The sequence below is a fragment of the Rana temporaria genome, chromosome 2 (genome assembly GCF_905171775.1).
Source record: "Rana temporaria chromosome 2, aRanTem1.1, whole genome shotgun sequence".
In the NCBI taxonomy this organism is placed as follows: Eukaryota; Metazoa; Chordata; class Amphibia; order Anura; family Ranidae; genus Rana; species Rana temporaria.
In genome coordinates, this window is record NC_053490.1 from 477,977,977 (window position 1) to 478,002,120 (window position 24,144).

At 39.1% G+C, this 24,144-nt stretch overlaps 1 protein-coding gene across 2 annotated transcripts in view; it reads right to left on the reverse strand.

Moving 5' to 3' along the window:
* Window positions 1-2,240: 2,240 nt before the first annotated feature.
* The window catches only part of CADM2 (cell adhesion molecule 2), a 511,850-nt gene continuing 489,946 nt past the window's right edge, over window positions 2,241-24,144 (reverse strand). For both annotated transcript variants that reach the window (XM_040338753.1, XM_040338752.1), the window contains 2 exons: window positions 17,135-17,260; window positions 2,241-12,282 (listed from right to left, as the gene is read on the reverse strand). In XM_040338753.1, coding sequence (XP_040194687.1) covers window positions 12,164-12,282; window positions 17,135-17,260 — 245 coding nt within the window. In that variant the 3' untranslated portion in view covers window positions 2,241-12,163. The remainder of the gene's footprint in view (window positions 12,283-17,134; window positions 17,261-24,144) is intronic.

Consider the following 24,144-nt stretch of genomic DNA (forward strand, 5'->3'; position numbering starts at 1 on the left):
AGATCCAGACATAGTGTAACATATTGTAACAACAACAACCCACATTTTGCACTTACATGTGTTTGTGACAGAGTATATAGTAAGCCTTGCAATCACACATGGCACCACCACCTCTATCTCTAGAAGCCCATGTGTGCCAAACAGCAGAAATGACATCACGGATTTAGCTCCACCCAATGTGTTCTGTCTATTGGATGTCTAGGGATCAGTCAGGGATATAAAAAAAGCACATTGTGACCTTCCTATTAAGTTAAGTAGGTCACAAAAAATATGGTGTGTGTGCTAAGGGCAGTGCCGATCCTGACCTCCCTGGGGCCCTAAGCAAAATGACATGGCACATTAAAAATGAGAAGCGGGGGGGGGGGGGCGCTGACGACAGTGACATGTCACAATAAAGAAAGTTGAGAAGCGGAGAGAGGGGGTGTTCTGCTGTCGGAAATGACTCAGCCAGCGAGTTTAGAAGCGGGGTGAGAGGGCGAAAATAACTTCTCACCAGGCGGGGCCTCTAGTAATTTGGGGGGTCCTTGGCAGCTTTGCAGGGCCCTAAGCGGCTTGCATAGTGAGCCTATAGGGAGGATCGGCCCTGGCTAAGGGGATGTGTGGAGTGGTATCTTGAGTTAATAATAAACACTGGATTTTGCCATAGGCACACTTTGAGGACTGGGAAACACTGCAGATTGGAAGAAGAGTTGTATGTTTTTGTATATGAAGTGTAACATTTTTATTGCTAAGTTGTTTATAGATGAAAGAGTAATGCACAATGCATTGTAAAATATTTTTTACAGTGTAAATAATGAGGTATATTTAATATATGCATATGTATATGTGTATATATATGTGTATATATATATATATATATATATATATATATATATATATATATATATATATATATATATATATATATATGTATATATGTATATATATATATATATATATATATATATATATATATATATATATATATATATATATATCTATATAATTTTACTGGTATGGTCTTAAAGCTCTACACTTTTTGTGAATAAGTACAATATTACTGTTTTTTTTTTTTTTTTTTTTTAGGATTATAGATAGGTGTACAGTAGCTGATGTGGTATCCCACATAGGAGTCCCCTTTAGATACACTATATTACCAAACATATTTGGACGCCTGCCTTTACAGGCACATGAACTTTAGTGGTATCCCAGTCTTAGTCTGTAGGGTTCAATATTGAGTTGGCCCACCCTTTGCAGCTATAACCAGCTTCAACTCTTCTGGGAAGACAGTCCACAAGGTTTAGCAGTGTGTCTATGGGAATGTTTGACCATTCTTCCAGAAGCGCATTTGTGAGGTCAGGCACTGATGTTGGACAAGAAGGCCTGGCTTTCAGTCTCCTCTCTAATTTATCCCAAAAGTGTTCTATTGGGTTGAGGTCAGGTCTCTGAACAGGCCAGTCAAGTTCCTCCACCACAAACTTGCTGATCCATGTCTTTATGGACCTTGCTTTGTGCACTGGTGAACAGTCATGTTGGAACAAGAAGGGGCCATCCCCAAACTGTTCCCACAAAGTTGGGAGCATGAAATTGTCCAAAATGTCTTGGTATGCTGGCACCTTAAGAGTTCCCTTTATTAGAACTAAGGGGCCCAGTCCTACCCCTGAAAAATAACCCCACACCATAATCTCCCCTCCACAAAAAGATTTGGACCAGTGCACAGAGCAAAGTCCATAAAGACATGGATGAGCAAGTTTGTGGTGGAGGAACTTGACTGGCCTGTTTAGAGTCCTGACCTCAACCTGATAGAACACCTTTGGGAGAAGGGATCCAGCAGCCTTTCACGTCTAATCTCAAATGTACACATAAAGCACATGTTCTGTGATAGGGGGGCATAAAATACTCTGAATGGCTGTGAACTTTAAGGATAAATTGTTCCACAGAGCTTGCAGATACAGAGACCAGTGAGGGCTAATGTTAATACACATTTATTGTTAGCCAAGTGTTTTTAATGTTCAGGTTAGGATAAGCTATGATACTGCATTTAAAAAAATCTGTATACCACAAGGTTAGGGAAATCCAGGCAGAGAAAAAAAAAGAGAAAATTTTGAAGGGTTCATTCCGCTTACGTAATTGTATTTCACCCACAATCTGGAAACCAAAAGCTCTACTCATAAAACATTTTTGGCCATCAGGCCAATGCTTCCTTATTTGATTGAACATCAATTGTTACACAGGAACCTCACACATTGTGACACTTCAAATACTTCATTAGGTTTTTATTGAAGAAATAGAAATGTCCCACATGAGAGATGCTCATCTCACCTTTAACAGGGAAAAAGAAGCATATGTACAGATATTTTCATTTTGGTAACAGATAAGTGGCACTAAGTTACACTACGATTTGCTATGTTACATGGAAGAACATGTAACTACATTGCGTGCTTTCGCACGTGTGCACAGTAAACTTAACCCTCTCACATTTGTGAATCACATCATAACACACATGAACCTTTTCATTCAGAGGTTTTGTTTATTTCAACAGTAAAATGAAAATACATGAGGTGTTAAATTTCATTTCTTAGAAAAAAAGTTGCTATATTCATTTTTGCTTTAGGTATTAACTGAAAATGCACTCTTGGTGCAAGAATTAAAGAGGGTTTCCGCTTTTTTTAGTAAAATAGAAGCTTTCTGGAGACCCCTTATTATAGTAACATGAAGTGGTCCCATTTGCCATTGCCCCTCCTATTCTTCCACATTCAGAAGTGAAATCTTAGACTGGCTCTCCAGTGCCACCACAAATGAAAACTGGATTGCAGGTTACCCACTCAGACCTAAGGCCCTTCTCTGGTCACTGTATGAGAAGGTGGGCTTTTTTACTAAGGCATAGAAAAAAACAGTAATGATCCACCCAAAAGTTGGCATATAGCAACCAATCACATTTGAGCATTATTCCTCAAACAGTTATTAGTGCCCATATTGGTCACTATTGCCTAATTGAATAGACTTCTTTTGTCTGGCAAATAAAGCACCGGCAGCAAGTATCCTGCTTTTGGTTATGGGGGGTCAGTGGGAGAGCAGGACTGCTGCATGTTACAAGAGAGAGTAATTTACAACAGAGCTCCATTTTTACTGTGTAGAAGAAACCCTCTTTAACTGTAAAAAGTTTTGAAATATGTGACATCTACCACTTTTTTCATGTGAGTAAACTCCTCATCACATTCCATAAACCAGTTTCTTGATGCGACGCTGACAGGTAAACAGATTTATCGGAAGCAGTATTAGTGGCAACATTTTAAATATAAACATTTCAGCCCATCAAAAGAAAAAATATAGATACATATATATAGTATATTTGTGATTACAATGATTAATAGACACTGTAAACTGTACAATTGCAGAAATATGCTACAGTAAGACCATCTATTTTCACAAGTACTAGGTTTGGATATACTGAATGCATGCTAGTTCCCCGTGATTTGCGGTATTTACTATTTTTTTTACACCTCTAAATATAGAGCCATCAAGATTTTTAATGTGTGAACTTGCAAAGTTTTTGCAAGATGGTTTACACTACAAACTGGCTGCCAATTGTTAAAGCCACTATTGTGTCTTTTTAACTGATGAAGATTGCAAAGTGGCTGGCTTTCTAGAATGACTTTTTAAAGCCAGTTGTCCATGTCATGTTTTAACGGGAGTAAATTCTGAGGTGAATGACTCTAAAAAATGGTTACTATAGCCATTGTGTTATTAGTAACTGATGATTTTTGCAACGCGGCCAACATTCCAAAATAACTTCCAAAGTCATGGACAATTTCTGTTGACCTTGGAACATCTGTGCTGTTCTGGTCATTGCCTATCACCCACAGACCATGAAACTGGCCATAAAAATAATTGTTTTCACATTTCATCCTATCGTTTATATCAGCTATCTATGTGAATTTCACCATCAGTTTGTAAAATCATTTGGTGCTTCATTCATCATTTTAAATTGATAATCCCCCATGAGCAGAATATATGTAAATGCAGGGTACCCTACTTCACCGTAGCTCATTTTGGATGATGGTCTCAGAACTCTACACCTATTGTTGACAGGTGGATTATTAAAACCTTGCTCCCCCGCTGCTTTCATGGTGTCACAAACTGGAAGTACATCCCACGGGTATTGGCTAGAAAGCATATATTGGAAGGCCCCAAATAACCTCTGGGCTGAGTTCATTATATCTCATAGTGGACCAGGGTGAGGTAAGAGGCTCTGCAAAAGGAACTTACATATATATATATATATTTTTGTTTTCATTTAAAAGGGGATAAAATATAACTTCAATAACATAGTGCAAAGAACCATGATGTAAAATAGCTCATGGAATCTAATATGAAGCCAGCTTTTAGTAGTTGGCCAAAACTGTTAAAGCCAGTCTCTTTTTTTGCTGTAGCTTCAGTACACCATTTCTCTTTGTGTTATGCTATTAAGTAATCCCTGTCCTTTATTGGGGAACATTAAGCAAATGCACATTATCGTCCGTTAATGAAAGATGAGTTACTTAACAGTTGAACAAAATGTATGTCTTACTAATGTTGTAGTTCTATAATGCTATGTTTCTCTTGGTAATGTATTTTATTTAGTTCATTTTACTAAATGGTGATGACAAACATGACAATAAAATAATATATAACGCAAACAATGAATAAATATGGAATATTCTATCTAGAATCAAGATGGTGCTTATCGGTTCACATATTCTACAAACATGCAGCTGAAAAAGTTTACAGAACTAGATTTTCATATTTGGGAAACACAGCTCTTCACTGCAAACCTTTAAATGACATCATAAGTCCCTTATATACATTTTTATGCATTTACGCTTACCATGTATAGATGCTACAGAAATAGAGCACACAGTATTACAGACAGAGATATTGCTTCCCCATTATAGAAAAGAGAAACATGCAATTTGCAGCTCTTACATACGGTTTCTCTGGATAATGAGGGTAGGAATGCCAAGCCTTACAATTTTTTTTACTGAAGATTTTAACTGGTTATTGTTATTTTTAATAACTGTTACTATTTAACTAACATAAGTATTCAATTAGAATAGGAGTTCCTAATTTCAATCTAAATACTGTATATATGCATATGCTCCTACTGTATATTTTTGTACAGATGGTCCTAAGAGACCTTAAAACATAACTATCAGTCCTAGTAAATGTCCAATAGGATGGTGAGGGAGGTAGGAAAGAGAAAATAGTTTTTTTTTTTACATGGCTAGGAAATCTTGACATCTGCATATTAGAGTACAATGTTATTCAGGGCTTTTGGGACCATCAAGAAGATATCACAAGACATCTTCTTAAGATTCTAATCTCTGTGCCAGCCTAAAATATTATTTTAATGGCAGGTGTACTATATAAAAAGCCCAATAATGTAACACATACAGTAACAGTGGCATAGTATAAGGGGTGGGAGGGGGTTGCAGGTACAACTAGTTATAGGTTTAGATCTTGTGAACCTGGTTTGTTAAACAATCATTTTTCATTTATGTTAAAAAATTTAGGCATCCCTGGTCAATTTATGTTTTGTTGTTTTTCTAAGTAAAAACATATTAATACTTATTTCAGTGCATAATTACAGTTCATTTTCTGAATGTAACAAACTACATTAAAATTTAAGTGACACTAAACTCTGTTTAAAAAAAAAAAAAAAAACATTCAATTATGTTTAATACTAACTCAAAAATGTCTACGATTGCTCCCATCCAAATACCCTTTTTCATTGCTGCTGTGATCCGTCTTCCTGTTGCAAGGTACCACTGTATGTAACGCTGTGGTACTACTGTATGTACAAATGTAGCCACCCCCTCTTGCTCACTCCTGAAATTGACTAGGAACTATGGAATATGGAATTTATAGTGTGCAAAAAATGTGCACTGCTCATTCTAAACAAATAAACACAAGAGGAAAAAGAGAGTTTCACAAGCTCACAGATAATGATATCAGGAGGTAGAATAACATTTTCATGAAAAATTAATTTACCAGGCCTTTAAATAGTGGATGTGTATAAATTACTTTTGGAGAATAAGGATCATTTTTAGTATCACGTTAACTTAAAATGTTACATGTTAAGTAGTTTAAGCCCTCTGTTAGCTATTAACAAACTTTTGGCAAAAACAGCCTACAATTGCTTCTTGTAGCCTGCTAACACTTTTTTTGCTTAAGGAACTTTTTCTTGCTTTTCCTTGCAGAACGCTTCCAGCTCAGAAATATCCTTAGGACATCTTGCATTCACTAAATATTTGACATCTACATTTATATTTTTATTACTGAAAAAAATTACTTTATGAAATAAATACAAAAAAAGTATAAAATGTGCATGTATATGTCTGATAACACTGTGCTAATGCATCAACAACGCAGTATTTGTCCAGGTGTTCTTAATGCTCAATAAAAGCATCACAATTTATGTATCTATTGGTAGCCTTGCATGTTATGATTTGTAACTGTTTTTTACTAGAATATGTCTGAAAATATAATTTTCTCTAAGTGAAAATTCTGCATCAAGTCCTCACTCTGCAATGACCTGTGCTGGAAGAGTAAAAGCCACGCCCCTCACAGATTGTATTGCAGAGGAAGAGAGAGGGTGTATCTGATCAAGTCTTTCACTAACTGAGAGTGTTGGGTCTTGCTTTGTTACCCTTTGAATGCAGCGTATGTTTAGACACCCTTCGTAGCCACTGTAACAGGAAAGTGAAAATATGTCTATAAAAAATGAGTTTGTTTGTACATTATCTGTCTCACTGCCTATATATTGTAGTTCTGTTGAGCTTTAAACTTTAGCAATTGTCTATTGAATTAGTGAGTTAATCGAAAGTATGCTTGCTTTGTGATCTGGATGATAATTTTTGTAGTCAGCTTGCTGAAAGGGATGAATATACCACAGTGCATGAATTGCCTAGTGTATGGGCAATATAACAGTTCAGCATTTTAGGTGCTGGGGGGGGGGGGGGTAATATAATACCATCAGTATAATAACACTCTGGATATTAGACATAACACCATTACTAATGAAGGTAAATATTATTTGTATTACTAATTACATTTTGAAATATAGTATTTTTTTTGTTCATTGTTGTTCTTGCTTTTCATAGCATTTCTAAAGATTTCTTCTGAACTTCAGCAAAAAAAACATGAAGGCTTGTAACCCTGTCTATAGTGAAATGTCTACTCTGCATTCGTATAACATATTCACCATTGTTTTCTATCACTAATTGTTAATAAATGTACTAGTAATAATATGATATTAGACTTTATGATGTCTATTATAAAGATTTGCTCCCCATAAAACATACAGATGCTTTCTCCTTTAGGGATATCAATTTCACAGTAATCTTCTTTTTGTTTGGTAGCATAACATTTTCCTAACTTAAATTTTAGATTTTTTACTCTAGCCCTGAAGAATATGCCCACACCACAAAATTTTAGATTATATCCTCATCCCAGTAAAGACAGTTACAGACAGCTAAAGTCACACCATTCATACTAACTGATGGCTTATTAATTGATGTTGTGAAAATGTCACAAATGCACTATGACCCATAGCAGGTAACAGGATTCACCACTAAAATTGGACTTGTATAAAGGTATGGTTAGAATCACTTTAACACAATAATGAGCTAATGGCAGATATCTGGAGGTTGGTTGATGTTTCTGCAGGACAAATATTTTTTTGTTATTTTGAGCTGAAGGAAATTACTACAGTATATGTTAGGGCATGGGTGAATTTTCTTCATCCCTGATTCATATGGGATCCACTAACTCATCTCTCTGGTCTGGCCCCAGTTTTGCATGCCTTTAAAGATTTGACTTGGAAGTTGGTAAATGCAAACCAAACTGATTATATATTGTAATTCAAATGTTATCTATAAAAAAACATTTGACAGTTAGATCTTATTGGGTTTATTCACTCACTGATTTTTTTTAAATCTCTTGGGAACTGTAGCAGTGGGATATCCACATGTGAGTGGTCATCTCAGTTTCCATGCCCATCTGAGAGGTTCTTCCTTTTGTTACACAATTTTCATTTATATTCTTACTATTATTATAGAATGCAACATAGTAGGGGAGGGTCCACATGTAGAATCCTCAGGAGATATAACATTTGGTGACCTTGTTTCTTAAACTAAGTTCTCCGTAACTGAGCACTCTTAAAAAAAATCCATTAAGGCATCAAAGGTTGCATTGCCATGTGACCTTATCATGAACAAGGAGGAGGTGTACCACCTAGGAGGTTAAAATACAATGCATTTTAGAGGTTCTGCTATCTAGATTCTATTACTGAGGTCTAGAGATCTTCTCTCCCAACTCCTTTTTTGGTTCTTTGACTAAAACAACCCTGACTATGAGATAAAATGCATTTGTCCCTTTTACACCATGCTTTAAAAATAAGCCACCATGTTCAACACAGTCATCAGAAGGGTTAAGTCAGATATAGTTGCAGCAAAGAGACCCAGTTATTATAGCACAAACAGTACAGAACAGAAAAATACACTACAGAGATTACAAAAATGTGACAATATACCTGCAACAGAATTTAGTCTGCAGCTCTTGTTTTCAGTGATCAAATTGTGTGACCTTTCCTCTTATTGTGTCTCCTAACTAGATTGGGAGTGTACAATTTATTTGTTGAGTTTTGAAAACCTGTACAGTTCTTGACATTGTTCTAGCAGCTACAGGACTCCTGTTGGTTTTACTATCATATTTACTATATTTAAACATATTATTGCATTTTTTCCACATATGTTATGGTGTGTATCGTAAAACAAGCATGCAGCCACATCAAGAAAGACATACTTCATTGAAATGTAATGTCATATATGATTTTATATGATCACACTCAATCATGTGATGTTTATATATATACTTGGTATATCCTAAGAAGAAAGGGTGAAATTGTATAGCAGTGATTCCCAACCAGTTTGTGAGACACAGGTGAAAATGTTTGCCCTCTCTTCTTTTAATTTCTCACAGCAGGTAATATATGTATATATGACCTTGTTGACCATTTTTTCCCATTGCACTGGACATGGTAGGTGGTAAACTCCAGTACTGGAACTCTCTGCATTGGCATTACTGTATGTGGTTTTCTAAACCACTTGATATGCTCATTAGACAATCTTACTGTTTTCAGACAGCACTATAGGATCTGGACCAGAGAGACGCATACATACCTATTTCTCTGTATGGGCCTTTTGACTAAAGATGTGAGGCACAATCTAATATGATGGTGCATAAAGCTGTAAGGCTGGAGATCTGAGAAGAAAGATGTAGTGATATGTACCACTTCTCTATTGACCATATTATTATCATTTACTGTAAACCATATTATTAACTCTTTCGTTTTGCATATGGGTATAGTATAGGGAATGTATAGTTTTGTACACATTACAGTTCTTCTTTAAGGTCAGGAAGGACTACATGTTTTAGTTGAGTAAATTTAAAATGTGTATATGGGTATTATACATTTTCAATTCAGCCAGCACATGGAGCTCCTGGCTTCTTTTGACTTGTTTTCCTGGGTCTTATTAGCTCCTTTGATTAAATATTCAATTTACAGAGGCCAATCGCTGAAGCTGAAATTTACACACACAAGTGAATGTGTCAGAGGAGCAATTCCCCCTTGTCTAAAAGGGAAGTACTTGTGTTGTTCTCTCTTTAACCAACACGTTGTACTGCTCTATAAATCAGTTGACTTGTTCTAAATGTTTATTTCTTAGTATTTTTTCTAACAACATTTTCTTTTAGATTTCCAAATATCTGTCTGAAATAAAAGCAGTTTGTGATTATGCAGGTTGCATTTTACATAAAGATGATAAGAAAGTGCTTTCTGCGTTCAGCAATTAGAGAAAAATAATTATTAAATCACAGATGTCAGTGCTAAATTTAGAGCAATTCAATTGTGTATACGTATTATTGGGAAAAGGTCATTTGTGTTATGCTTTTATTCATGATTCATAGGGTTTACAGACACTTCTTCGAATGTCTCACTAAAAAGGTTGGGAACCTCTGCCAAGTTTTAAATCCTCTTGGGAATGAGCAAACTTAAAAAACAAAAACAAAATTTGTTTCCTATATACATATTCTAAGACAACTTTTTTAAAGTGTCTTATGTTCCTGACTCCATGCTCTAAAAAAAAGAGATGTCATTTTTGCATCATAAGCTGTCAATGTTCTTGCTCCTAACATGTCTAACTACCTTGTTAACAATACCCGATTCATATGTCCAATGTCTGGATGATTGAGACAAAATGTAATTCAGAGTGATTCTTTTTTTTTCCAGCTTTGGGAAAAAATACCGAAAGTGCAATCTAACAATTTTTGTTGTAAGTCAAAGAAAAAAAAAGAAGAAAAATCAAGCCAACAGACTTCTTGAGTCCATGATCAGCTGGGTGGATTTCTGATCATAAAACTTCACAAATAGTTTTAGAAATGTATTTCATCTTGAGGGCAATTGACACTGAAGCTTTCGCTGTGCAGTTAAAGCGTGTTCAAAATATGACATGTTATACCTAACAATATGCATAGACAGGAATTTAATAGAATTAGTCCATTTATACTATGTACTGTTTGCTGCAATGTTTTTATCTATTTTTTCTTGATTTTTGGCAAATCAATACAACAGAAAATAAGATCAGACAAAAAAAATGTAAAGGAAAAAAAAAACGATCAAAACAATATTTTTACATTTTTTTTCCTAAACTGTAAAAGAAAAAGAAAACTAAGCAATGAAGTAATATTTTCAGAGTTTTACTCAGCTATGGTTAAACTTGAAAACCTGAGGCTCGACACTGGTTGCAAGATTAAAATATCTTCCCTTTGTCATTGTGCTTCCGTTGTGTGACAGATAAAAATTAGAATGATCTAGAAAAGTTTGGAACAGTGCTAGGACATACAGACAGAAATTCAAATACATCATACACATAATACTGGTTTAGTTTCATATCCAAGAGGGGAGGACCGTTAGAAAATGGGTACTTGTGACTCGCTTACATCCAAAAAAGTTAAATATGTATCAAATAATGTTCAACTTGATTTAATATATGTACTATATACAAGATACTGAAATGCACAGATAATCTTACATTTTTTCCTAAAAAAAAATAGCATCCATACAGTAACAATAAATATGGATAAGATTGTAACATTAAATAAACACATTTCAGTAAGGAAAATAAACAGTGTTAAACATCCTAAATCATAATCTTATAGACTAATAAAAACTATGTGGAAGTACTATTTTAATAAAACCTGGGCTTAATTTTAATAATCTAATTCGCTTCTCAAGCCTATATTAGATAAAGACTGTGTAAAGAATGCAATGTATGGCTCTGCCTTGGTGATACTGATAGATTAAGAACTACTACTGTTATGATAAAGCATACCTCTGGAATTAGTACCACTATCTGTTGTGTTTATGCATTTCTGTTGGTTTTGTGGTACATAATCCAAAAACAGACCCTTTACCAAGCATAGAAACTACTGTCCTTGTGGTATTGAATTCTAATCAAGTCTGTACCAAATTAGTGTTGATGGATGGCTTAACACACACACCATACGGTATACATGCATAAATGAGTGTAGTCCAAATTATTGCAATTTTTTTGTACGTAATACCTCAGACATCCACATGGGGAGTTGTTACTCAAAATCCTACCAAAATAATAGTTATCTATGGGTAGGTCATAGACTCAGAGCATTATAGTACAATAACATGGACTAAATATACATGTCTGTGTGTTTATGTATGTGTGCTGGAGAATATATAGAAAAGGGCAGCCTGGAAGTCTTTCATTGAGTAAACATAAAAAATAAAATATGTTCTGAAAAATAAAAAGTGGAAAAGAAACTGTTAAGGCTGTATATTCAAGCACTGTATGACTGAATTATAACAGAGTGATGGACATTTTTTTCTTGTTTTATATTTTTTTTTAGCAGTAAGAAAAGTCCCGCATTATGAAATGCAATTAATTTATGATGCCGTCAACAGCTGATTGTTGGCCTAAGCTGGCTATTGATAGCAGAAGTTAATAAAATGGAGCGGAAGATGGCGGGGGAATGAATTCTGAAAAGTGATAGCCAGTTTTTTCCAGCAGTCAGCCTGATAAGTGAAATGCGTCGTCACCCGGGTTTGCATTTAAATGAAATATTCCTTCTTCTCTTCTGCGTTGACTTGGCTGCCTTCTGCATTGATAATGGCTGTGTCTGCATCTGGGGCATCTTCAGCGCCTTTTGCTTCGTTTGTTAAGTATGTGCCTGCATAGATCGAGATTACAGAAAATGGTTGTTAGATATTTTGCTCGTCATCAGCTGTCCCTTGTTTCATTTAGAGATGGATGCAAGGCAAAGCCGCTTACAATACATTACCATATCATTTATATACAATGCTCTGATCTACATCAGATTACATTAATGTGGCTTTGCAGTGCCAAATGTTTGCATTGATTGGACTTGCCATGGCAGGTGAAACACAGTTTTTAATGTTAGTCTACAAGGCAAATTATTGTCAGAACATAACAAAAGCACAGCAATGTCGCCTTGGTGTATATTTTCAGAACACAAAAAGGCTCATTTAGCAAGGCAGTGTTCAGTATACTTCAGTATACTGGAATCAGATTGGTTACCTTAGGTATGTTTGTATTTCAAATACAATTTTTATTTTGTTCTATATGAAAAATAATCCTGTAACACTGAACCGTCTTATTTCCAACCATTCTGGAGCACTAAAATACACTATCCCTTGAAGAAACACTGCTATTTTAAGGCAAAGTGGCAGCATCTTTGCAAAGGGCTCCCCTTAAGCCATATATACCTTGCCAGCACTCCTCCTTCTGAAATACAATTCCCATTATTAGTTTGTGTCAGATTCATCTTTCATGTGAAAGTACATGGGCCTAGCAAATGACTGCTAGACTCCAGCACTGTCACATGGGAGAGGGTCATATACTCCCCCCATACCCCTAAAGGATATTGTCACCAGCAGCAAGGGAGAAAGGAGCACCGGTAAGGTAAAAATTCGTGAGCTTGGGTGCCCATTTGAAAATACACCATCACTTTTGCTATGAATGGGCAAGACATGTCTCTTTAAAAGAGAAGTATGGGTTTGGCTTTTTTCCCATAATCCTACTTGGGTGGATGCAGCATCATTCCAATGCTGCATCTGTCTCCTGTCATCTCTACACCAGGAACCGAGCCATCGAATGCCACTGATGGCTCCGTTCTCTCGGCTCCTCGGCTCGGTTCTCTCTGCCTGTCAACCAGCAGCTCTCCTGCTCTGCTCCTCCTCGATCACTGGAGCACTGAGCTGTGGAGGGGCGGGGAGCAGGCGTCTCAACGGCTCGCTAAGAGGCTGAGACGACTATCAGTCCAGGCACTCAGTGAATCCAGACTCCCTGAGTCAGAGTGACACGGTGCCTGAACTGATCTGTGTGAGGTCAGCAGAGAGCGGACTTCAGACCGTTTTCTCTGCAAAAAACAGGTCACAGGAGTGCAAAACGAATTGCACTACTGTGACTCATAGGAGAGGCCCAGCCAAACGAGCTTGGGCTGGACTTCTCCTTTAAAGCTAACTACAAACATTAAGATCTGCTTGTACAGTGTCTTGTGTTGTGGGGGTCATTCTCAGAAGGTGTACCCAAAAGGGGGGATCATGATATAGGCTTTTTGTTTCGCACATTACTTTACAAGATTTTGGAGAAAACCTTTGGCGGATTGCTGTTAAAGTATGATTGCACAAAGTGACTTTTTTCATACAATTTGAATTTATAATACCGAATAGAGCCGAGTCGACCCGAGCTTCCTTCGGGAAGTCGTGACGCGCTGTGTGCGCCGTCGTTTAGCATGCCAATTGATTGCGTTTGGCCTTATGTTTGTTAAGCTGTTTTAGCTCTTTAGGGATACAGCAATGTTTGCCTTAGGGCACTACAGCAATGTTTGCCTTAGGGCACTTTTAATGCACATAGGTCTAAGAGGCAGCAGAGACACTCAGGGGTTTACTAAAACTGTGTGTTCTAGTGACCATTATAATTGTGGCAGAAAAGTGATCAGAAAACCAACATGTTGCAGGGTTTACTGATACAGGAGGTGATGAGAAATCTTTTAAAGGTGACATATGTTCTAGTTACAACTAGGGGTGTTGAAAATGATCGCCGCATCGATGCATAACGATTATGCCTTTCCCGATTCTGCATCGATGCGGGTATGCAGCCTAACCGATTATGCATGAGGTCATTCCGACTCCTCCGCCTCGCCCGCACAGCAGTGTCTTTCCCGGTCATGACACACCAGCGATCGGCTGGCTGCTCCTGGCGCCGTTCCCTGTCATTAGGGGATGTAGCCTAAGTATTCGCCCTCACCCATGCTCTCCCCCTCCTCAGGATTTGTACCTGTGTGAAGTGACACCAGTCATCTCCCTGATGGGCGCGGAGCTGTGAGACAGATCACTGCATCTGTCTTATCACCCGTGGGATAAGGCATAGTGTCGGCTTCAGAAAACAAACTGCGAGGAGAGGAGGGGGGATGGTAGGAGTGCTCCGGAGGTGAGATAAGTCTGTCATGCTTGATGTATGTGAGGGGTGAGTTGGTAGAAGTGGCACATCCCCCCCTCCCCCACATGCTGCACCTATGCAGTGTATACTGTCTGTGTGCCTAACACATTGGGGGATGAAAAAAAAAATTCATCAGTGCTATTGAATTCATGTAAACTGAACACCAACTGGGAAAAGTGACATGCAAAAAAAAATCTCCTGTAATACCGTAGGATTTTTTTGATCATTCCTATTACATATAAACATGTACTGGTCCAGTCCCTTCATGGGTTTTATCAAATAAACGTTGTTTTTCTTTATTATTGTCACTAATGGATTGACTTCAATCTGGTCTTAACCCATTGAGCACTGACTCACATTGGGGGCTGCACAGTGCACACTTTTTCTGTCTAATTTCTTCCAAAGATTTCCCTATCACATCTCCCCTCTGGAAACATGCACTGATCTGCAAGCAGTATATTATTTCTTGCTGATTGGAATGTCTTCCTTTTTCTTTTTCTTTTTTGCACTGATGTTGACCTGTTTACTATACAAGTTGCTGCCAAAAGACTAAAGGGTATTATTTTTTCCTTTAAAATAAAAAATATATCATATTTACCTGCTGACCGTCTCCTGTACTATGTCTGCAGTCTCTGACTGTCTCCTGTAGAATGTCTGCAGTCTCTGACTGTCTCCTGTAGAATGTCTGCAGTCTCTGATCATCTCCTGTACTATGTCTGCAGTCTCTGACCATCTCCTGTAGAATGTCTGCAGTCTCTGACCATCTCCTGTAGAATGTCTGCAGTCTCTGACCATCTCCTGTAGAATGTCTGCAGTCTCTGACCATCTCCTGTACTATGTCTGCAGTCTCTGACCATCTCCTGTACTATGTCTGCAGTCTCTGACCATCTCCTGTACTATGTCTGCAGTCTCTGACCATCTCCTGTACTATGTCTGCAGTCTCTGACCATCTCCTGTACTATGTCTGCAGTCTCTGACCATCTCCTGTACTATGTCTGCAGTATATGATCATCTTCTGTAGCATGTCTGCAGTCTCAGACCATCTCCTGTAGCATGTCTGCAGTCTTTGACCATCTCCTGTAGCATGTCTGCAGTCTCTGACCATCTCCTGTAGAATGTCTGCAGTCTCTGACCATCTCCTGTAGAATGTCTGCAGTCTCTGACCATCTCCTGTAGCATGTCTTCAGTCTCTGACCATCTCCTGTAGCATGTCTGCAGTCTCTGACCATCTCCTGTAGCATGTCTGCAGTCTCTGACCATCTCCTGTAGCATGTCTTCAGTCTCTGACCATTTCCTGTAGCATGTCTTCAGTCTCTGACCATCTCCTGTAGCATGTCTGCAGTCTCTGACCATCTCCTGTAGCATGTCTGCAGTCTCTGACCAGCTCCTGTAGCATGTCTGCAGTTTCTGACCATCTCATGTAGTAATTTGCGGGGAGCCTGGAGCTCCTCTAAGTGGTTGTCTGCTGTGTTTAGACTTTGCTGCAGGGAGTGTTGTCTTCTTCTTTTTTTTTTTTAAGAACAGATAAAATAAAAAAATGGAGTTCTCCTGACTGCTTGAATTTTTTTATGAAAAATCGTGATGCATTGCGGAATCAAATCGAATTGAATTGTTGACATGATAATCGTAATCAAATCGAATTGTGAGGTCAGTGAAGTTGCGCACCTCTAGTTACAACTGTAGAAGAGGGGATGTCCCTTCCCTTTGGAGAGAATTATTTTCACTTCTTGTGTCTTAAAGCGGAGGTTCATCCTAAAAACATGTATATAACATTAGATTCTGCATTCTTCCAACATTTACAGTATGCCTTTTTTTTTTTTGCTGTACATACCGTATTATTGCGATTTTCTACCCAGCTTCCGGGTACACACTCCCGCAGGAGTAGGCGTTCCAATGCAGAGGTGCAGTGTCATGTGGGACTTCACCCAGATGATTGACGTCTTGAGAAAAACTTCCCCTCGGCGGATAAGGCGCGTCACGAATTTCTGAAAGTAGCCGAACTGCGAGTCAGCTCTATACTGCGCTATACGGCGCCTGTGCACCGACTAGGAGCCGTGTAGAGCTGACTGCGCAGGCGCCGTATAGAGCCGACTCGCAGTTCGGCTACTTTCGGAAACTCGTGACGCGCCTTATCCGCCGAGGGGACTTTTCTCTTAAGACGTCAATCATCTGGGCGAAGTCCCACATGACACTGCACCTCTGCATAGGAACGCCTACTCCCACGGGAGTGTGTACCCAGAAGCCGGGTGGAAAATAGCAATAATACGGTATGTACAGCAAAAAAAAACCCAGCATACTGTAAATGTTGGAAGTATGCAGAATGTAATGTTATATACATGTTTTTAGGGTGAACCTCCGCTTTCATTTCTGGTCAATAACAAAAGTGCTGAAACAGGTGTAGATAAATGTCCCCGTTTGGTAATGTTAAGAATCTATTATGTGCCAGCCATATGCTCTAATACATCAGTTCGGGCCTAGTCTTGACTTTTGTGTAAAAACATTTGTTAATAGACATCTTAGAATTAATAGTGTCAATAAAATAGTAGTTTCCGTCAGCTTACCTTTATGTCTTGCCAAGTATCGTCCAAGCAAGATAATTGAACATAATGTGACAAATACAACTACAGCTACAATTCCTCCTATTAGAGCGTGGTCTGGGGCCGCAGGACCAGGATAAGCATTTGGATCTGTGAAATAAAAAGGTAAAAATACATGTAATATACTGAATAACATATGTTAGCCTTTGAGAGGCAAAAGCAGTGGGTAAACGTGTGTATTTTTTCAGCTGTGACCGTCTACGTTGTTTAATTCGAATATCGATAATCACAAATCACATTTTGTTGGTCATTTCCAACACATAAACATAATGTGTTAATAGTTTATTCAAATCAAACATACAATATTTTAAGGAGGCCTGTGTAAATTAGGAATAACTGAAGCTATTTTATAGGTGCATTCAACTATGACACATTGAACTCAAATATCTCAATATATATGCTAGGGAAATACTGCATAGACCTGTCTAAATGTCAATTCACAAACAATTTAACAAAAACATTTGTTAAATAAGGGGCGGTCTGACCATGGGATATTTAACAAATGCTAGTTGGTTATTAAGGAGCCTCCAACCATTGACATACTTAACCTCTTCCATACCGGGCAGTTATACACACTTCCATACCAGGCCTATTCTGGCACTTCTCTCCTACATGTACAAATCATAATTTTTTTGATAGAAAATTACGCAGAACCCCCAAACATTATATATGTTTTTTTAGCAGACACCCTAGGGAATAAAACGACGGTCATTGAAACCTTTTATCTTGCACGGTATTTGCGCAATAATTTTTCAAACGCCTTTTTTTGGGAAAAAAATTGTTTCATGAATTAAAAAAATTTAAAAACAGTAAAGTTAGCCCAATTTTTCTGTAAAATATGAAATATGATGTTACACCGAGTAAATAGATACCTAACATGTCACGCTTTAAAATTGCGCACACTCATGGAATGGCGCCAAACTTCGGTACTTAAAAATCTCCATAGGCAACGATTTGAAATTTTTTACAGGTTACCAGTTTAGATTTACAGAGGAGATCTAGTGCTAAAATTGTTGCTGGCACTCTAACGCACGCGGCGATACCTCACATATGTGGTTTATACAGCGTTTACATATGTCGGCGGGACTTGCGTGTGCGTTCGCTTCTGCGCGCAAGCTACCGGGGACAGGGGCGTTAAAAAAATAAATTTTTATTTCTTTTTTTTTTTTATATATTTATTTCTTTCTTTACACTTTTTTTTTTTTTTTTTTTTTTTTTTTATCACTTTTATTCCTATTACAAGGAATGTAAACATCCCTTGTAATAGGAATGTGTGTGACAGGTACTCTTTATGGAGAGATGCAGGGTCAATAAGACCCCACATCTCTCCTCCAGGCTGGAAAGCATGAAATCGGTGAAAAAAAATTCACCGATCTCATGCTTGTGGTTGCTTAGCAGCCGCAATCGCGGCTTTGTTTACTTACGGGGACCCGGGCGTGACGTCATCACATCGCGCCCGGGTCCTCCGACGGTCATAGAGATGACTGGTGACCATCTGGTCACCAGTCATCTCTATGCTTCCTGCGAGCGCCGGACGATTCGTTCTCCGGGCCCCTGATGGCACGGGAGAGCCCGGAGAAGCACCGGATGGCGGCGGGAGGGGGGGGATGTCCCCTCCCGCCGCCTGTAAGAACGATCTAGCGGCGGAACCGCCGCTATGATCGTTCTTACGTTGTGCAGAATCGCCGGCAGTTTAGAAGGATATCTGAATGATGCCTCTTAGCTGCAGGCATCATTCAGATATCCACCCGGAAAGCCCAGGACGTCATATGACGTCCACTCTGAACGGCAGAAGTTCTTTGTGGACGTCATTTTACTATGGGCCGGTAGGGAAGTGGTTAACAACCAGTGAATAGCTGGTTGCTAAGGAGCCAGCACCCGTCATGTCCTTAACAACCAGTGACTCATTTGCTGTCAGCAGGGATTCCACGCTGACAGCAGAACCCAAACAAACACCGCAAAAAATAGGCCTTTGGGCCTGGTATGGATTTTGGGGTTGATCCTCATGCTAAGTGGCCAGTGGTTGTAGGGGTGCAGGGGAGTAACATATGGTTATCTGAAAGCCCCCTTTAACAAGGCGGGCCCAATATCCCAAATCTCCCATATGAATGACCATGGGGTACATAGAACCTCTCTCTATTCATTCACCAAAAGACTAGTGTAAATAAAAACAGCAGACAGTTTTTTGACAAACCCATTATCAAATTTTTTTTTTTAAATGTCCCCCAAGGTAGATTCATCATCAATCATGATGAACACTGTCCTCAGACACAAAAAAAATACTGTTCCTGATGCTTGGCTCTGGCCAACTACACGTCGCTTCCATCCACTGCTTAAGTAAACAATGGGGGCTTTGTCAATGATGTCACAAGCGGACGAGGAACACTCAGTGATGTTGTTAAAAGGGGTGGGATTAATTACATCAATGTATCACCCCACCCCTTGTGACATCATAGACCCCACCCCCATGGTTTACTTAAGCAATGAGGGGAAGTTGTGCGTCAGTTGGTGGGAATCAAGCATTGGGAGTTCCCTATACTCATTCAGATAGGCAGGGTGCTGGAATCTGGGTGCCCCCTTGTTAAATGGGACTTCCCAATTCTGAAAAGTTACCCCACCCCACCCCCAAAACCCCCTGATATTGTTTAGTATGGGGGATGCAATTCTTTTTCTCCCCTTTCCTAGCCTGCTGGGCTGCATGCTCCAATAAGGGCCTGGTATTTTTTTTTGTGGGGGGGGGGGGACTGCATGCTTTAAGAAAAATCTTCTTACTGCACTACTGCTTTTTCATTTACACTCTGCTGTGATTTGGGAATCCCTGCTGACAGCAGGGATGAGTCATGGTTGTTAGGACACCAGCAGGTGCTAGCAGGGCCATCTTTTCCATTGGGCACGCTGGGCAGTTGCCCGGGGGCCCTGCTTGCCTGGGGGGCCCCACCGGCTGCCCAGTAAAAAAATTACAGAGAAGATCTGGTCCTCCACGAGTACGGGGGGTTGCTGATGTAAGGGGGGAGTGAATGCAAAAATGTAAGGGGGGCACTGATATAAAGGTTCCCCCTCCTATATTAGTGACCCCCCTTACCTTAGTGTATTTACTCTACGGAAGGTGGTCTCTGGTCACCAGAGTGCCCCCCACATCAGAGTTCCCCTTTACATCAGAGTCTGCAGGATTCCCCCTTACAATGCAAGGGGGAAATCAGTCTGCGGACCCTGATGTAAGTGGGAAAGAGAAAGCAGTGGACTCTGGTCACCAGAGCCCCCCTCCACATCAGAGTTCCCCCCTTAGATCATGATCTGCAGCGTTCCCCTTTACATAAGAGTTCCCTTTCACTGTAACCCCCTGACTCTGTAATCCTGCAGACTCTGATGTAAGAGGAAACTCTGTGCTGCCTGGGTTATAGTAACCTGACCTTCATGTCAATGAAAACATATTATTTTTTTTTTTTTACTTTTGTTTAACTTAAACACATTGCTAATAGCACTAGCTATATGTTTATAGTTTAAATACTGACATTTGCATTGTTCGGCACTGAAAACTATAATTTTAGGTACTTTTTTTGCAGCGGCAGTAAAAAATATGGTTCTGCCAGTAGATTTTATGATTTTTGTCAGTAAATTCTCGTGCGTGATTGTGTAGACAGGGCCCCAGTGCACTGTATTGCCCGGGGGCCTATAATGCTCTTAAGATGACACTGGGTGCTAGCTCCTTTACAACCAGCAGCTCTAAACTGAACTGTCACATTTGGCAGTGGTAGGAATACCAGAAAGTAATTAAAGGTTAGTTATAATGGGCAGGTGTGCTAGCCAGCTAAAAACATTCAATAAAAAAGTCAAAAGTGTTTTTGAGTCATATTAAATTACAATATTTGATCATGCTAATTGAATCCAATATTGACAATTTTATTTTGTGATTGGCCAAAACACTACACAAGAGCAGTCCTTAACATATGGTCTGTGGGGCTATTTTTTGCTGCTTCCCATAAACTGGCCCCTGCTATGAGAAGGCCTTATATGCAAGAGGAAGCCACTAAATGCAGAGTGGCAGCTGTTGCCATGGTTATAACCTAAAGCATCCCAGAACGTGGCAGTGTATTTAAGGCACTATAGGTTGGAAGGATCTCCTGCCTGATTGTGTATGTATAGTTCCAGGCATGATGTCATCCAGCCAGTGGAGTACTGGCATGGGATATGGAGTGCATTGAAAGGTAAGAGCCACTAAACCGTAATGCTTTTCTACCAATTATGGGAACCTTTCCACTCACTGACATAAGGACACAAGGATGGAAAATGTTTCACCCACTGCCATAAATGGTGCACAACTATTCCACCCACTGACACCAACAATAGAACACTAATCACCCCACTGACACCAATAATGGGACAAAGTTACTCCTACTGATCCCAATGGTGGGACACTGTATTGGTTGCCATTCCTCCGAATGGCAACCAATACATTTATTACTCTCACTGATGCTGTAGCACTTTTGCTCCCATTGACCTCCATTTTTTTCTCCTGCTGGCCACAGTTTGGTCCCAAAACAGACTGATGGGTAGTGAACTGACCCTTTGTTTAACAAGTGTACCCCTGAACTACAGTTTAATGCCAACTCTGTCTTTATCACAAAAATAGATGTTTTACTGTCATTAGGAATGCAAGCACCATTTTTACAAGGTAATCTGATAAGGATGGAGCTCAGAATTAAGCATTTACAAACATGTGATGAAGGGCAGTTGCATAAAACAGCCAACTTTAGGTCAGCATACAAAAGGTCTGGGTGGATTTTAAATCTGACCAAGGGGCATGTTTGAGGAAAATAATTGCAGTTAGCATTTCCTTTGTCAGTTTGCACTTTTACAGGCATAAAATGAACTGTGAATTCAGAGTTGCTGGTGAAGTTACAAATTGGAAAATAATTATATTAGTAGAAATACTATCTTAATGATGTTCCTCTATTGTCTTCAGAAGTGGAATGATGCTTTAACATTACTCAGTTTCCCTGAATAGGGCACATAAAATCCCATAAAATGGGGCTGTTCTGCTCATATACCTAGATTTCCCCGGTGAATTCCCAGCCCTGATTTCCTGCTGAGTCTCTTAGCATCACACCAGCTGGAAAGCCACAGGTTGCCTACCTCTGACTTAACACAAAAGCCTGTCAGACTACTTCTTCTAACTGCATAGTGCTGGTTATTTAAAGGAAATGACTTGCAAAGCTGTCCAACTATTTTAACTAGAGAATCTGATCCTAGCTATTTTAGTGGAAAATAAAAGGAATTGAGAATTAGGGATCAGACAGCACTGGCAGAACACCGTCTGAATAATGCATTATTTATACAGCCTGTTCTCAGTGGGAAATACCTTCCATATCCTCATCATTTCTGAGCTATTGCTGCTGTACTTTTTCTGCCCTTCAACACAGAGACTGCATTCTGTAACAAAGCCACCCAGGTTTCAGAACAATGCATCAAAATTGACTTTTATTATACAACCCCACTTTCTGCTTGCAGTTTTTGCAATCTGAAGCAAGATATATACATCTACTTGTTAAAGAAGGCCTTGTCTTTTGAAATGCATTTAAATCTTTAAATAAAATTGATTGTACTATAAGAATATACCAGAAGTGTTAGGGCCACTATGCCATCTGGTTGCATTTTCTGTGTAAATTATATTATGCAGCTGTTATATCTGAATAGCTATAGAGAGCAAATAGACTATGGTATATACTTTCTTTTTATTGGGCCCATCCTTTCTGAGTCTCAGTGACTTGTGACACACAAATACCGTATTTATTCGAGTATAACGCGCACCCGTGTATAACGCGCACCCCTAATTTTCAATAAAAAATCGGTATAAAATCATTGTAATTGCCAAAAATTATTTATGTCCAGCCATGCCCCCTGTATGTCCAGCCATGCCCCCTGTATGTCCAGCCATGCCCCCTGTATGTCCAGCCATGCCCCCTGTATGTCCAGCCATGCCCCCTGTATGTCCAGCCATGCCCCCGTATGTCCAGCCATGTCCCCTTACCTTTAATCACGCGGCGCGCGGGAACATTACAGACAGCGTTCGTTTGAACAGCTGTTTTCCCTGCCACGCATAGACACTCCCCCTTGCTCGCGATTGGACAGATCCGTCCAAGGGGGAGTGTCTACGCGCGGCAGGGAAAACAGCTATTCAAACGAAAGCTGTCTAATGTTCCCCCGCGCCGCGTGATTAACGTTGTAGTGGCGTTGGTGGCTTCGGTGGCGGCGGCGGTAGCAGCGGCGTGTGCGGCGGCGGTAGCGGCGGGGGGGGCAAAGTCCTCGAGTATAACGCGCACCCAAACTTTGATCTTTTTTTTGGGTATAAAATTTTGCGCGTTATACTCGAATAAATACGGTATCTGTTTTACTATTTCATTCCTTCCTAATTAAGGTGAGGAGGGCCGCTAAACTCAAACATTGCAAAGTGTTCAGTTATGAAAATATTTGTAGTGCTATGGGAGTGTTTTTCATTACACAAAATAAATAAATTACACATTTGCAATTTCCCTATTTTTTATGCTTAATAAACAAAATTATTCAGAGTATGTTAAAAAAAAATCTGCTGTGTGCAACATGATTTTTTTTTTGTTATGCAAAGCCATAAAAAATTATCATTAACCAAATTGCTGCATACCAAAAGATGCACAAAGGTTTCCATGACCACAGAACCCCAACACTATGTTGGCTCAAAGTTATACAAGCTAAATGTAATTATCATTTCTATAAAGTGGGAAAAAAAACAACTGACTATACGTTGATGGTTTATAATTAATTCTATGTCACAGATAATGCTTCCTGCATGCCAGCAAGTCATGAAGAGGAGTGAAGAGGATACAAGAGTGCAACAATGGTTAATTTACAGCTAAAAAACAAAAAAACATCAAGGCCAACCACCTATTTGGTAACTTTAGACATAGGTCCCAAAGACTTTCTAGCAAATTTCAGAGACT